The sequence below is a fragment of the Phyllobates terribilis genome, unplaced genomic scaffold, assembly GCF_046119375.1.
Source record: "Phyllobates terribilis strain yellow unplaced genomic scaffold, ASM4611937v1 Scaffold_5__5_contigs__length_657084704, whole genome shotgun sequence".
Taxonomy (NCBI): Eukaryota; Metazoa; Chordata; class Amphibia; order Anura; family Dendrobatidae; genus Phyllobates; species Phyllobates terribilis.
In genome coordinates this window covers 83976117-83993400 of record NW_027362765.1, presented here as the reverse complement: position 1 = coordinate 83993400, position 17284 = coordinate 83976117, and the positions used below count along the sequence as shown (strand labels likewise).

At 48.6% G+C, this 17284-nt stretch overlaps 1 protein-coding gene across 3 annotated transcripts in view; it reads right to left on the bottom strand.

The window, feature by feature from the left end:
- Positions 1–17284, bottom strand: part of MYH10 (myosin heavy chain 10) — a 72137-nt gene that overhangs the window by 16526 nt on the left and 38327 nt on the right. Inside the window, exons 4-16 of one of the 3 annotated variants that reach the window (XM_073682473.1) lie at positions 12986–13013; positions 9359–9461; positions 8825–8854; positions 8211–8228; positions 6128–6220; positions 5718–5781; positions 4476–4574; positions 4243–4386; positions 3997–4092; positions 1947–2065; positions 1344–1496; positions 570–743; positions 16–189 (exon numbers count right to left, since the gene is read on the bottom strand). In XM_073682473.1, the coding sequence (XP_073538574.1) occupies positions 16–189; positions 570–743; positions 1344–1496; positions 1947–2065; positions 3997–4092; positions 4243–4386; positions 4476–4574; positions 5718–5781; positions 6128–6220; positions 8211–8228; positions 8825–8854; positions 9359–9461; positions 12986–13013 (1295 nt within the window). The remainder of the gene's footprint in view (positions 1–15; positions 190–569; positions 744–1343; positions 1497–1946; positions 2066–3996; positions 4093–4242; positions 4387–4475; positions 4575–5717; positions 5782–6127; positions 6221–8210; positions 8229–8824; positions 8855–9358; positions 9462–12985; positions 13014–17284) is intronic. The other 2 variants (XM_073682474.1, XM_073682476.1) reach the window with 2 other exon arrangements.

Sequence of the window (17284 nt, the reverse complement as noted above, 5' to 3'; positions counted from 1 at the left end):
AGTAAAGTGACTCACCCTGCCAGCGTAATGGATGATGCAGAAGTCGGCCTTGTCCTTCAGTTGCCGCGGCTTTTGGAATTTGGAGTGGGTGCCTTGTTCCTGGACCAGCTTGTCCACAAAGGTCTTATCTGTGGCTTTGGGGAACCAGCATTCTTCATCCAGCAGAGCAAGGACCCCAGGAGGGTTAGCCTGTGGAGAACACGTATACATGAGATCAGAGGTCACAGACAAGGGGAGGCCATTCAGGTACATGACAATTACTGGATTCTATTGATAGAATAATTTGGAATTTATTTTATGAGCCCCAATTGGGACAGAAAGCGATGTAAATGCTAGATCAATGTGGGCTGCAGTTTGATATTTTGCCACCAGATGGAATCAAAGATTAAATCTGCTGTAAGCATGACCCCTTGATTTCATCATCAATTTCTATGGTGCAGAATCCCTCCTAACCAGGGTGGAGAAACCATGATTGAGGGTGGATTAGTAGGATATGTTCACCCCATAAACCTCATCCAATTATCTTATATGAATGGCAGAATCCAGGCACTAGAGTCTGCAGGACTTACCGGCCTCTCGATGAGGTCAATGCAGGGCTGCAAGTCCAGGCCGAAGTCTATGAAGTTCCACTCAATGCCCTCGCGCTGGTACTCCTCCTGCTCCAGGATGAACATGGTGTGGTTGAAGAGCTGCTGCAGCTTCTCGTTGGTGTAATTGATACAGAGCTGCTCGAAAGAATTCAGCTGAAAATGGAAAAAAAAAAAGTAAGTGGCACCATTAACAGAACGCATAATTCTGCAGTCCACAGCTCCCTTGTAAGCTCAGCCAAGATCCTATATACTGTGCTGCACTGGATTCAGGTCACGTGCAGTACAGACACTCTGCCAGCAGGGGGCAGCAGGGAGATGTATACGATTATCTAGTTTGAGAATGCAGCTCTGGATGTGACTGGAGCGCAGTTCAAGCTACTTGATAAGGAAATATATAATCTACATGTAAATTTGCAAGCATAAGGACCTGCGTGTAATATCCAGCTCATAATAGAGCTTCACATTCTCCAGTATATTGGATTATGGCCGATATAACACATCAAATGATATAATAAATCCAGCACTGGGAACACGCGAGTCCTATTAGCATAAATCACTAGCAGATGACCGACCTCGGGACCAAGATTTATTGGTGCAGACGTAAAGATAAAGGGGAACTCCTTGAATTTAGAATGTAGGAAAGGTCTTCAGGAATAAGGTGAATGTCTGGACTTGTAACCTGAAATCTGTGGTACTTACTACAAGTCCCAGCATTTGCCTTTATTTCTATAGATTCTGATCCCAAAAACTAACCTCAAAGATCTCAAAGCCGGCGATATCCAGGATGCCGATGAAGGAGGCTCCTTGGCGCTTGGTGCGGTCCAAGGCTTTGTTGATCCGATGGACTAGCCAGCGGAAGAGTCGCTCGTAGGTCGCCTTGGCCAAAGCTTCTATGGCAAAGTCCGCCTGAAATGGAAGACTAAAACAGTCATCACTGCTATCTAGCTCCGGTCTGTATTAGAACGTACCTCCAGCTTTGATTATTATCTATAACATCGGACTTAATCTCATATGAAGCTTCAAATTCACACAGGCATAGATTAAAAAAAAAAAAAAAATTCTCACTTCTTGCAGGCGCCACCAGGGGGAGCTCACTGCATACGAATCTATATAGCTTCCATTACGCTCCACATGCAGTAGTCTCCCCCTAGTGGTGGCTGGAGGCAGTGCTAATTCATATTACTACTGTTGGTTATATCAGATTACACTTACAGCAAACATTCCTCATCCCACAATCATTTTTAGAATTTGCCCTAACCTCAGGTACAGGATTATTGGACATTGTATTCACACAGCAGCAGTGCCCGGCTCATAGCCTCCTCTGCTGGCGTCATGCCCATGATGGCCTTGGCTCACCTGCTCCTTTGTCTGTGCCTTCTGCACGTAGTCCCGGCCCACCTTGATGCGAGGAGTGAGGATTGCTCGGGTGAACTCCATGACGTTCATGCCCAGCAGATGGCAGAGTTTCTGTGCGGCTGAGAAGAGAAGGCAGGATGAGGGCTTGCACCTGGTCTATGTCAAGCACGCAGCTCACCTCCCCGTAACCCCTAGTCAGAAAACGTCCGCGGTAAGAGGAGGTGGTGGGGGGCTTCAGAAACAAATCGCCATCAGCTGCTGAAGATCGGCCCCTCGCTTTCTGCTAAAAACCTACAAGAAGAGATATGGCCGATGTCCGCTGAATGCTGCTCATACGAGGGCTTGAACTTGGTCCAAAAACCTGTCTCTAAATCTCTATGATGTTACTATTACCTACAAAAGTGTGTCACCAGCCTATCATGGCTCTGCAGAATGGCTGACATCAGGGTCAGAGGGGTAAAAATATGTGCGAAATGTCAAGCCTGTCCATTGTATGTGCAGACCTTTCTAAAAAGGCTCAAAATAACTTAACGTTTTGGAGTTGATCACTTTGCAATGTTTTTGGTGAAGCTGAACCACTTCGCTAAACGGAAACTAAGTATTAATGGTAAAGGCTTTTGATAGATTCGAGTTTTTGTAAAACTAGGCGGGCCCCATTATACTCCGTCTCCCAAGAGGGTCAATAAGGAATTAGCAGACATGTTACCAATGAGTCAATAGTGTAAGGCACTGTGTCATCAGCCTATCTTGGCTGTGAGGAATGGTTGAAATGAGACGGAGGCGCACAGATATGTGCATTAAGGAGCCCATCATTTTATGTACAGTCCATCAAAAGTTTAAAATTAGGAGTCAATATATATCCTGTTAAATAAAATCAATATTAAAAGCGAGTGCGTCACCAGCCTATTTTGGCTTTGTAGAAAGGGTGCGATGAGGCAGAAAGTAGTAAAGATATGTACGGTTTGGAGCCATTTAATTTATGTGCAGCCCCTTAAAGGTATCAATTAAAGGGTCAGTTGAGAGACTTATCTATACGTCAATAAGGATTGAGCCACCAGCCTATCTTGGCTTTGTGAAATGGTTCAGATGAGGCTCAAAAGGGTACAAGTTATGTGTATTATGGAGCCCTCCTTCACTTTCTGCACACATTGAAAAAAATTGTCCCTGTTTAACCCTTTGTACTTGGCAAACCACATGATGTCCTAACAAAAATTTACCCTGACAGCAAACGTCTCAAAATCTCCACTTGCATCAAGAACTAGACTTTGAAGACGTCAGCTTCTTTCAGCTCAGGTCTGAGCAAGATCAGAAAGTTCTGTGACTTCCGAGTTTGCTATGTGCTTGGAAAGGAAAGTCTCTGGGGAAATCATGCATAGCGCAGGCCTGAAGTAACCGATATTAAGTTACTGTCTTTCCAGCACGCCAGAAATGAAGGTGGACCTATGCAAGAGTGGAATAAGTACAAATCGGAGGGGGGCAGCTGAATAGGGCTGAGACATCCGGATGGGCTATAATGCTGGATTATCAGATATTCTAGATTATCAGATGAACCCAGGATAATAAAAAAAAAAGTGATATACAACTTTCAGCATGCTGGGAGTTGTAGTTTCACCACAGATGAGCTGCATAACACTGATCTTTGGGACCGAGAAGGGAGCATTATTGAGGAAGGTGGTTGCTATCGGCTGTGGGGCGATCGCTCTTAAAGGGAAACAAACAATCCGTGACAACTCAGCTTCTAGATCCGGGCTTATAATACATTCCGGCACTGGGGGAAACAATAGGTTAGAGGGTCCAGCGAGCGATTTTCTTTGGCTTGCACACATCCCTTGGGGTTTGGCTGCAGATTCTTGGCCTCTGCTCCTTTCTCCACAGTCCGGACCCAATAAAAATAAACACCAAGAACACGCTACGTACGTTCAGCCTCCATCCCCACAACTTTTGGAGACTGATTAGATGAAAATTATGGTCAGGGAGGAGCTATGCAAGCCGGGAATAATCAACGCTGAGGTGCCATCAGGGATAATACACTAGTGCAGACCCCACCGACCTGTGTTCTCCGGCATGGACGCCTGATCCGTGTTCCTCTCCTTCTTGAAGACGATGTTTCCGAACTGAAGAACTGCAGAGACGACCTTGAGCATCGCTGGGGGAAGAAAGAGGAAATAAGGTGGTGAGACAAGGTATACAACCAATGTATTCCCTGAACCAACAGCCTCCAAACTATGGCTCATCAGCTGTGGAGACACCACAACTCTCAGCATGCCCTGATGGAAGCATATCAGATCTTACTTACACAGTATCTCATCATGAGAGAAGCCCATGATGTGCATAGCCTCCATCGTCTCCTGAAAGTTGTCCTTGTCCTGCTGCCCGGGGATTGGGACGTAGCCATTAGAGACAAATTTGTAGTTGTTGAAGCCTTCGAGCAGAAGATCCGCTACGGTCAGAGAGAAAGTCACAGGGTTACTGATGGCTGCCAAGGTCCGAGGTCTGCTCCATCTGCGCCAGTGATGGATGAAGACTTACACTTCAGGTGTTCTGCCGATCCTGCAAGCAGCTGGTAGAAGATATGGAAGGTCCTCTCATCCTTGGCCTGTCGGATGGCTCGAGACTTTTCCAGCAAGTCTAGGGTACTGGGTCAAGGAGATTACTATGTGAATAGCCGAGAAATCACAGCGGATGTTTTCTGGGAGATCCTGACGCAATCGGTAGAATTGTCCGATGTCTTAATCGGGGTGACAGACGTCTACTCCATCTGGATTAGCAATTACTAGTCTCTTGGTAAGGACCTCAGAACGCAAGTCCAAAGACCAGAAAAACATGGCAGCTTTCTTTAAAAAAAAAAATGTGACACTCCTGTCCATGGGGAAGATCAGCTCAATACACTACTAAAGCTCACGGACACATCCAGTGGACAAAAAAGGTGCCATTTTGGGAAGACAGACAATTTTTTTTATTTTGGACGCCTTTCAGTCCGGCTTTCCCTCCTAGCCGGGAAAAGGGCCCCCCTCCCAAACGGCCAACTTAGTCCATAGACAGGTAGGTTCGAAATTATGGCCTCTTCACCTGAGAAAAGTGCACTGGTTTTAATTAAGGAAAGCTGAAATTCATCTTAAACTTGGCGCTGTAAGGAATCCGAGGAATGGGATTTAATTTCCCTGCCGTACAGAATTTTTTTGCTGAGAAATGCCACAGGTTGGCTCGTGTTCCCAGCAGTGTCCCCACTAATAACAGCCTGTGGCATAACATATAAACACTGAATCCCGGGCGGTAACACGAGATAACGAGCACACGAGATTCCTGCCTCGCACGAGCCGTTATCCCAGGACATTTGGGGGAGGGCAGTGCTCCTGTAAATGAGGTGAAACTCTCACAGGGAAAAGCATACAGTAGAAGTACACTGATTCAGTCTGATCTGCTGATTATCTGACCAAAAACCTTATACTCCTAACCAGGAAACCATCAGCAAGCATGCCGACAGATCTCATGGTCAGTGTGAATACCCTGAATAACATGTGACAAAACTAAAATATGAACAACAAAGGCATGGTGGTCAACATTGACGGCATTATAGGGGGTCTGTAGTAACTTGTATGATAACTTATGTGATATAACGGACGCCATGAACTCATTTGGCCAGGCGAGAGGGCAGGGCAAGGCCAGGCGAGAGGGCAGGGCAAGGCCAGGCGAGAGGGCAGGGCAAGGCCAGGCGAGAGGGCAGGGCAAGGCCAGGCGAGAGGGCAGGGCAAGGGTGAAGGAAAAGGATACATGTCTCGATATTGGCACCTACAATGTAACCGGTCACATCAAAGTTTATCCGGATGAATTTGCCCTGGAGAAAAGGGGGAGAAGGATGCAGAAATTAAAATCCATCCTTTATCAATGTATTACAGGCTCTTATTTCAGACAGGCAGCGCTGTCATGTAAGCAGGTGGTATCAGGACAAGGGAGTTTCTGCGGGAAGGATTACCTAGAAGGAACCGGAGTCTGCCTGGACTAATATTCTGCAAGGAGCTTTACACTGCAGAATCACAGGCTGCTCCGTGTAGATTATAGCCACAGTCAGTAGGCAAAGCAAAAGCAGCGGCCCCATCAGACCAAGTGCCAATCAAGGAGCCTTCACGGTATGTACAGCCTGGTGGCTCGCACTGCCATGATCTAAAACCCCTGGCACTTACAAAGCGGGATGAGTTGTCGTTTTTGACCGTCTTGGCGTTCCCAAAAGACTCTAGGATGGGGTTAGCTTGCAGCAGCTGACGCTCTAATTCCCCCTATAGAGAAAATAAAAATGAAATCACACATTTATATATAGACATAGGCTTCATGGGAATTTATAAAGATCATGGGGCTGCAGAAAAGCAAGAAAGAGTATCTGACATCCTTTTCTACATCAATGCTGTGATGTAGTTGTCTGAAGTTACCACTAGAGGGAGCTCTGGACCTAAATAGTAAATCAGTCTTCAGTTAGCTCCAGAGCTCCCTCTGGTGGTGGTGGAGTGAGCCAGAATTTTATCATTTATCTTCAGTATTTCAGCCCTTTGATTTGGGGTTACATTATTTTGAGATTTTCTACTTCTTATTGTCACAACAGCAGTTGTAATTATCTGCTGAGCTTTGGATGGTTATATCTGGTACAGCAACTACCAAATCATCCATATCCTGGCATCGAAATCTAAATCCCTGGCGCCGATATTCCTGGATAACTAAGTGAAACTGTAACTCAGGAGTCTAGAAAAAGCTTGGTGACAATCATGGTAGTGGCATCCAGCTTTCCCAGAAACAGAGCAGGAATAATACCAAGGAGACATTCCCACCGCTGATTCCCGGCCCCTTCCCCCATACAAAACCTCAGTCACGATTAACGAGCAGTCACCGCAGGGCTGCAGAGCCTGTCCTCCCCCACCACAATACCTCAGTGTAAGCGACAGCGCAGAACAAAGCGCAGAACATAGGAGAAGCACGACATGTAAATGTCCTTACTGAAGGAGAAATCAGCCATATTGTACCCCCCCCCCCCCTCACCTCCACCCCAGCAGATCACCTAGGGCCAAAAGCCTGTGTACTTAACAATAGCAGTTATCAAACCGGCAGGTGAGCACCGGGAATTATTGGAAGGTTATTGTCTCACAAACTGCTGAGGAAGAACCCTACAGAGCGCAATTACTGAGGGGGCTGACTGCAAAAACACCACCCTGAAAGCTTAATGCCCGAGAGCAGGAGCAAAGAGCAAAAATCTTCTATACTGTCAACTCTGATCACTACTTTACAGGTTATATATACTGTTAATCTACATATGTTACTGATCCCTGCTGTATTATGCTCCAGAGCTGCACTCACTATTCTGCTGGTGCAGTCACTGTGTACATACATTACATTACTTATCCTGTACTGATCCTGAGTTACATCCTGTATTATACTCCAGAGCTGCACTCACTATTCTGCTGGTGCAGTCACTGTGTACATACATTACATTACTTATCCTGTACTGATCCTGAGTTACATCCTGTATTATACCCCAGAGCTGCACTCACTATTCTGCTGGTGCAGTCACTGTGTACATACATTACTGATCCGGAGTTACACCATATATTAAACTTTAGAGCTGCACTCATAATTCAGCCATTTTTGAGTTTTCATCTGTCCTGATGTAACAGGGTTCAGGGCTCACTTCTTACGGCCTAGGTGGCTTCCATTTAGCGGCGGTAGTAGACCCCATTATCACAGCTTTAACGGTGCACTGTTTTCTCTTTTAATGAAATCCACTGTTTTTGTAGGAAATTACAGAGCTTAAAAAAATCATAAATCTTGCGCTTTCCTCTCACTTTACAGCTGCTGTTAAGTTCACCTACCACTTCTCCCTGGATGAATCGCGCCAATTCTTACCCTATAGGTGCAAGTGGCCATTTTGGTATAGACCATTGTCAACGCGGGGGGAGCACAATTATGCATTTTGCAGAAATTTTTTGAGCAGGTTAGTGACAGAAGGCAAGCAAAACCCTAGACCTCAGGATTTACCACCCGGTAGGGGGAGGGGGCAGGGAGAGGTTAAAAAAAATGTCAAAGGTGAAGTTAGACAGGAGACAGGCAGAGGGTGGCATGCGGAGCGAGGACGGAGGTGAAATGATAGCGGGATATGAGGTCGGGCAGGGATGGGGGTGTGAGTGTGGGGGAGGGGGGGGGGGGGGAGTGAAAAGAGCGTGAGAAATTAAAAATCGGGTGGCGGGTAAGTGTCGGGGGAGGGGAGAGCTACATGCTACTCACATACAACAAGGATCCACTCTGTAGTTTTACAAAATGACAGTGGGGGGAAAAAAAATACGTTAATGGTTATGGTTTATGCAGCACACCAAATTCAACACAGGGATTAGAGTAATACATTGAAGCTTTCAAGGAACCCCCATCCTCCCACATGACAGAAGGGTAAGGGCGGCAGGTGCGGCCAAAAGTAAACTGCAAACCCCCATCCCCCATGTGACAACCTCCTATACACGCAATATGGCTTCCAGAGGGGGCTGTCACACTGGGTTCTCAGTCTATGGAGAGATGGAGCAGATTTGGCCAACACCTGCCCAGGCCAGGAGAGGGCACCCGAGAGGATGATGTGAGCACCGAGGACAGAATGGTTACGGAGCTAATGATTCTAGAAGTGAGATAGATGAAGCTGGAAACGTCCTCATGGGTATAGAGAGGTGGGTGAGGATAGAGAAAACAGGGGAAGATACACCACCAGTCACCTCCTTACAATGCAGACGGCCAATTTGGGAGCGAACAACGGACTCCAACAAAGCGGCCGCCAGCATGAGACAGAATTGGAGGAAAATAAAAAAAATAGGATAAAGAAGGGGGGAGAGGGGACGAGGAGGATATCCACTTGCCTGATGTTTGATGGGTTTAGGGGATTCCGTCTGTTACGGCAAACAAAACACAAGTTAGTAACGAGGCAGTTAATTATCGATGGGCAGTGCCAGGGCCACCCCAGAAACATGGCTCATTGGATATACCACAATGGTCGACGCTAACCACTGAGCAAGGCAGGGCACAGAATCATAAAAACTCAACCCAATCCTGAGCCAAAATATTCTACTCACCAGTGGTCCTTCATGGTCACCCACCACCCATGGGAATCTCACAAATAAAGGCTTCCCAAATTGTGCCAGCCTGGTCAATGTGCCCACTTAGCTCTAGTCCCGCTAGCGGAGTAGGATCTGATGCATTGGTTTTCCCTCACCGATAGAGAAAGATGGGTCTATTTCACAGATAAGAGATCTATGAAGGGATCTAGTGTGTCTATGCCCAGCCCTAATCTACAGGGCATAACATTAATTGGCACGGATCGTGGCAAGCCCCCCTGGTGAGGGGCAATGCTAAAGCTCAGACCTACTACAATTCTGGTCCTGGGCACAACTCACAGGAATCGTATGGTCCTTCTTTCCCTTGTGTGAAGATGCCACATGTGCCAGGTACTGGATGACTTTCTTGGTGTTTTCAGTCTTCCCTGCTCCAGATTCTCCTCTAAGAAAACAAATAAATTGCAACTCACAAAAAGGCCAAGGAAACCCACCGACCCAGAAATATTACACATTAACTTGGCCGCTGTAGCCCACGCTTCACTTCAGTGGCTGTGTAAAATCCACAGCAGATGGCGGGGGCCATAATGAGGGGCCGATACACCACGGGCGGAGGGAATGGGAATGATCAGATCTTCCAGGTAACAATAGACTGCCCTAACAGCATTTGATATTTAGGGTCTGATGAGCAAAGAACATACCTTTGCAGTCTTACAATCACACCGTATACGTTCAGCTACATCCAGAGCTGTAATCGTAATTCTGTTTGCAGCACTGACTTTTCATTAAACCCTGGAGTTGTAAGGCGCTGCTGGCCGGGAGCCAAGACAAGACCGACTGAAACGCAGCTCTGGTTGTGACTAGAGTGTAATCTTAAGTTTAGCACACGATCAGCATGTGACCTGCGCATCGAATGTCTGACCATAGCGGGAGGATGATGCCGCCTGCCAGCCAAGAAGTTCTGCAAATATTGCAATAAAATACCAGACTGTCTTCTGACTCGCATCTCCCATGCCCGGCAGGCAGGATACCTTCCTTTTAAGGTTGGACTTGGTGCAAAAACTTGGATTGACGTCTTGGTACTAGAAAGGTAGAAAATGTGAGCGCCAGCGGTCCATTCATCAACCTGAAGGAGATTTCTGGGCACAGAAATGCTGAAATAATGCAGTCACTGAGGACGAGAGATTCTGTATCTATACTGCAATGAAATTTATCCTGGGGGAAGACAATGAACTATATCCAGGCAGCTGCTAATGTGAGAGCCCGGCCAGCCTGGAATGTGGGTAACGTGCAGGGCATAGCGTGGTCCACATCTGCTGCGTCCTGTTAGGCCAGAGGGCGCGCTGCAGCAGACAGACACTGGGCACTCACATGATGCCGCACAGACTTCAGCACCCTAAGCCCTGAGGGATGAAACGTTCAGAAGGGTTGTGAGAGGAAGCTGTACACAGATGCCAAATATTGTACTCACTGCATAATACAGAGAGAAGGGCATTACAACCGCTCGTGATCCAGAGTAACCTCCTGTATTATACTCCAGAGCTGCACTCACTATTCTGCTGGTGCAGTCACTGTGTACATACATTACTTATCCTGTACTAATCCTGAGTTACATCCTGTATTATACTCCAGAGCTGCACTCACTATTCTGCTGGTGCAGTCACTGTGTACATACATTACTTATCCTGTACTGATCCTGAGTTACATCCTGTATTATACCCCAGAGCTGCACTCACTATTCTGCTGGTACAGTCACTGTGTACATACATTACATTACTTATCCTGTACTGATCCTGAGTTACATCCCGTATTATACTCCAGAGCTGCACTCACTATTCTGCTGGTGGAGTCACTGTGTACATACAATACATTACTTATCCTGTACTAATCCTGAGTTACATCCTGTATTATACTCCAGAGCAGCACTCACTATTCTGCTGGGGCAGTCACTGTGTACATACATTACTTATCCTGTACTGATCCTGAGTTACATCCTGTATTATACCCCAGAGCTGCACTCACTATTCTGCTGGTGGAGTCACTGTGTACATACATTACATTACTTATCCTGTACTGATCCTGAGTTACATCCTGTATTATACTCCAGACCTGCACTCACTATTCTGCTGGTGCAGTCACTGTGTACATACATTACATTACTTATCCTGTACTGATCCTGAGGTACATCCTGTATTATACTCCAGAGGTGCACTCACTATTCTGCTGGTGCAGTCACTGTGTACATACATTACTTATCCTGTACTGATCCTGAGTTACATCCTGTATTATACCCCAGAGCTGCACTCACTATTCTGCTGGTGGAGTCACTGTGTACATACATTACATTACTTATCCTGTACTGATCCTGAGTTACATCCTGTATTATACTCCAGAGCTGCACTCACTATTCTGCTGGTGCAGTCACTGTGTACATACATTACTTATCCTGTACTGATCCTGAGTTACATCCTGTATTATACCCCAGAGCTGCACTCACTATTCTGCTGGTACAGTCACTGTGTACATACATTACATTACTTATCCTGTACTGATCCTGAGTTACATCCCGTATTATACTCCAGAGCTGCACTCACTATTCTGCTGGTGGAGTCACTGTGTACATACAATACATTACTTATCCTGTACTAATCCTGAGTTACATCCTGTATTATACTCCAGAGCAGCACTCACTATTCTGCTGGGGCAGTCACTGTGTACATACATTACTTATCCTGTACTGATCCTGAGTTACATCCTGTATTATACCCCAGAGCTGCACTCACTATTCTGCTGGTGGAGTCACTGTGTACATACATTACATTACTTATCCTGTACTGATCCTGAGTTACATCCTGTATTATACTCCAGACCTGCACTCACTATTCTGCTGGTGCAGTCACTGTGTACATACATTACTTATCCTGTACTGATCCTGAGTTACATCCTGTATTATACCCCAGAGCTGCACTCACTATTCTGCTGGTACAGTCACTGTGTACATACATTACATTACTTATCCTGTACTGATCCTGAGTTACATCCTGTATTATACTCCAGAGCTGCACTCACTATTCTGCTGGTGCAGTCACTGTGTACATACATTACATTACTGATCCTGTACTGATCCTGAGTTACATCCTGTATTATACTCCAGAGCTGCACTCACTATTCTGATGGTACAGTCACTGTGTATATACATTACTTATCCTGTACTGATCCTGAGTTATCTCCTGTATTATACTCCAGAGCTGCACTCACTATTCTGCTGGTACAGTCACTGAGTATATACATTACTTATCCTGTACTGATCCTGAGTTACAGCCTGTGTTATACTCCAGAGCTGCACTCACTATTTTGCCCACATTGTCCACAGTCAGTGACCCCCCTATAAGACACTGTGTAATGGAATATTCTAACAACTAAAGACCCTAAAAAATAATTTGTTTTGTGGCTGCAGATCTCCAAATCACGGGCAAAAAATGCCATAAAACCTTCGGCACTTGCAGGAAACATACGGACTATAAAAGCCTAGAAGTGAAACAATAGGTTACTTGTAGTGATGACAGACGATGTGTCTGAGGAGGGGAGGCCGGAGCTGGTAAGGGGAGCCCTCCATTAGGTCCAACAGCGGAGAAGTGTCAGCTGACTGCAGTGCTGCTGGGCGGGGTGCTGCCACACTTAAAGGGGAAATCCAGCGTAAAATTATCTCCTGGCATGTCATCAGGGCCCACAGTATGGAGGATTGGGGGTGTCCGCAAGTCTATAGATCCCTTGTGGAAGCTTCTTAGAGGGATCTTGTCAGGGGCTGCGACAAGAAGGTCATTGTCTCTGTTATCTGCCACTTTCCTATATGTGTGATGTATATGGTTGTTTCCTCTTGCAAGATTCCACCCAACTCCCAGATTTTCTGTGGTACCTGCACCCGAATATGGGGGTGGTGAATGAGCGTGAACTCCGGAATTTACTTACGTGCAAAGTATCGACTGGTCCTCACGATCTGAAAGAAAAAAAGGAAAAAAATTAAAAATCTTATCTGATGAAGGGTTTTTTAGTAGTTTAAAGGGGTTCTCCACCTCTACAGAACAGATGACCCACCCAATATCACCTCGCTGAAGGGTCCGCCCCTTTAAATAGTAGTACAGCGATTTAAACGATACTTCACGTTCCATATCCTCAACTTTTTGTAGACCACCGCTTGCTGTCAGTGAATGTAAACATCCCTATCCTGACCCCATGGAAGGCACTGATACATTGCAACAACTCTGCTCCTGTGCGCAGCTCAAGAGAGGGGTTTTAACTTCTGAATGTACAGAATAGTGTTCTCATTCACTGACCGCAAGTAGAGATACCGAAAAACCAACAGCTGTATAATGAAGGGCTGGAGTCCACTCCTGTACAATTATGGGTAACAGCTCTGCAACTTTCCTTGTGCCTCAAATATTGTTCCTATTCACTGACAGCTAGCAGACATGTTAGAAAACACTGAAAATGAAGTATATTAAAAACACAAAATCTAGATGATCAGACCACAATGTCCAGCTGGGGGCAGAACATGGAGCAATATGTACGGCCCCTGTGCAGACGGGTTACGTGGCTTCCTCACCGTTCCGTGGACGTCTGCCATGGTGCTAATCACACGATGATGATGAATGGCGGCTGCTCTCCGCACATTATTACACCAGACATCGTATCCGCCGACTGTTTATCCGGCCATTAATCTCCACGGTCTGTGATGTCACCACTACTGTATGTGCCCCCGACACTCAGCGCCAAACAGACACGTCTTATTGTAAGCAAACGCCGAGGAGAAGAGGCGGCTGCAGATTTACTGACGTCCCGCAGAGAGGAGCCGAGAAAACTCACTGTGAATGTAGGGACACAGCGGGCACCAGACCCCAGAGATAAGAGCCCCCCATTACAGGAGGCAGAGGGGTCCAGCACTTACTACTCACCAGCTCCTAACACCCAGAGTGTGATGTGGGCAATTGTGCTATCCCCGGTGCCCAGGCAGAGGCTGCTTAGAGGTGGACGCTACCACGAATGCCCACGTCTCCTGTCATATCTACACCCCATACACAAGAGATGGGCGCATCTCACTAAGATACCACACCGGCCGCACTGCAAGCCACACCATCAGACACCACACCGGCCGCACTGCAAGCCACACCATCAGACACCACACCGGCCGCACTGCAAGCCACACCATCAGACACCACACCGGCCGCACTGCAAGCCACACCATCAGACACCACACCGGCCGCACTGCAAGCCACACCATCAGACACCACACCGGCCGCACTGCAAGCCACACCATCAGACACCACACCGGCCGCACTACAAGCCACACCATCAGACACCACACCGGCCGCACTGCAAGCCACACCATCAGACACCACACCGGCCGCACTGCAAGCCACACCATCAGACACCACACCATCAGACACCACACCATCAGACACCACACCATCAGACACCACACCATCAGACACCACACCGGCCGCACTGCAAGCCACACCATCAGACACCACACCGGCCGCACTGCAAGCCACACCATCAGACACCACACCGGCCGCACTGCAAGCCACACCATCAGACACCACACCGGCCGCACTGCAAGCCACACCATCAGACACCACACCGGCCGCACTGCAAGCCACACCAGACACCACACCATCAGACACCACACCATCAGACACCACACCATCAGACACCACACCATCAGACACCACACCGGCCGCACTGCAAGCCACACCATCAGACACCACACCGGCCGCACTGCAAGCCACACCATCAGACACCACACCGGCCGCACTGCAAGCCACACCATCAGACACCACACCGGCCGCACTGCAAGCCACACCATCAGACACCACACCACCAGACACCACACCACCAGACACCACACCACCAGACACCACACCACCAGACACCACACCACCAGACACCACACCACCAGACACCACACCACCAGACACCACACCACCAGACACCACACCATCAGACACCACACCATCAGACACCACACCATCAGACACCACACCGGCCGCACTGCAAGCCACACCATCAGACACCACACCGGCCGCACTGCAAGCCACACCATCAGACACCACACCGGCCGCACTGCAAGCCACACCATCAGACACCACACCGGCCGCACTGCAAGCCACACCATCAGACACCACACCGGCCGCACTGCAAGCCACACCATCAGACACCACACCGGCCGCACTGCAAGCCACACCATCAGACACCACACCGGCCGCACTGCAAGCCACACCATCAGACACCACACCGGCCGCACTGCAAGCCACACCATCAGACACCACACCGGCCGCACTGCAAGCCACACCATCAGACACCACACCATCAGACACCACACCATCAGACACCACACCATCAGACACCACACCATCAGACACCACACCGGCCGCACTGCAAGCCACACCATCAGACACCACACCGGCCGCACTGCAAGCCACACCATCAGACACCACACCGGCCGCACTGCAAGCCACACCATCAGACACCACACCGGCCGCACTGCAAGCCACACCATCAGACACCACACCGGCCGCACTGCAAGCCACACCATCAGACACCACACCGGCCGCACTACAAGCCACACCATCAGACACCACACCGGCCGCACTACAAGCCACACCATCAGACACCACACCGGCCGCACTACAAGCCACACCATCAGACACCACACCGGCCGCACTACAAGCCACACCATCAGACACCACACCGGCCGCACTACAAGCCACACCATCAGACACCACACCATCAGACACCACACCATCAGACACCACACCATCAGACACCACACCATCAGACACCACACCATCAGACACCACACCATCAGACACCACACCGGCCGCACTGCAAGCCACACCATCAGACACCACACCGGCCGCACTGCAAGCCACACCATCAGACACCACACCGGCCGCACTGCAAGCCACACCATCAGACACCACACCGGCCGCACTACAAGCCACACCATCAGACACCACACCGGCCGCACTACAAGCCACACCATCAGACACCACACCGGCCGCACTACAAGCCACACCATCAGACACCACACCGGCCGCACTACAAGCCACACCATCAGACACCACACCATCAGACACCACACCATCAGACACCACAAGCCACACCATCAGACACCACAAGCCACACCATCAGACACCACACCGGCCGCAATACAAGCCACACCATCAGACACCACACCGGCCGCAATACAAGCCACACCATCAGATACCACACCGGCCGCACTACAAGCCACACCATCAGACACCACACCGGCCGCAATACAAGCCACACCATCAGATACCACACCGTCCGCACTACAGGCCACACCATCAGATACCACACCGGCCGCACTACAGGCCACACCATCAGATACCACACCGGCCGCACTACAAGCCACACCATCAGACACCATACCGGCCGCACTACAAGCCACACCATCAGATACCACACCAGCCGCACTACAAGCCACACCATCTGATACCACACCGGCCGCACTACAAGGTACTCTATTGGATCCCACACTGGCCACACCATTATATCTGCCTAGTGGTGACCATCCACAATGGCACTGTTCAGTCTGTATCCCTTACTTCTCCCGGGTCCTGGTTCTCACTGATGCTCCATGGGAAAAGGACATGCAATTTAGTTCTCCAGAAGAACGCAGTCTCTCTAGCGAGTGTCAGCAGTGGCCGTATGTAAGACTTTACCTACTCAACTAACAAGATGTAGAGAGAATCCACTACAATGAAGAATTCCTTTAACCCCTGGCAATGGTAATTATACCAGGGGCTCTGAGACCCCTCTGCCAGTCACTCCTTTGCAATCCCCTTCCCATTTAAAGCTGAGTGAATGTCGCTACCATATCTTGCAGCACCGTACAGAGACCACATGCTTTCAGCTGCTGACTCTCCTCAGGGCCGCAGAGAATTGCCCCTGGACAGGCTACAGGGTGTGGGGGGTGGGCGACTACTGCGCTCTGTTGTGTACAACATCAGTCATCACTGCTGGACCCAGCCGACACCAGAGAGAAATAACGTGCACTCCTGACTGCCAGACATGGCTAAACGTTTCCAGCACCAGCATCTGCATCATGAATTACAGGAAGCTGCCCCTGCCACCAGGCTGTCACTGCGCTGTCACCACGCTGACCACGTGTCAGCCTACTTATGGCAGCTCACAATCCAACAGCCCTGCACGTCTGTGCGACCCACCGAAAGAATCTGCCTACTT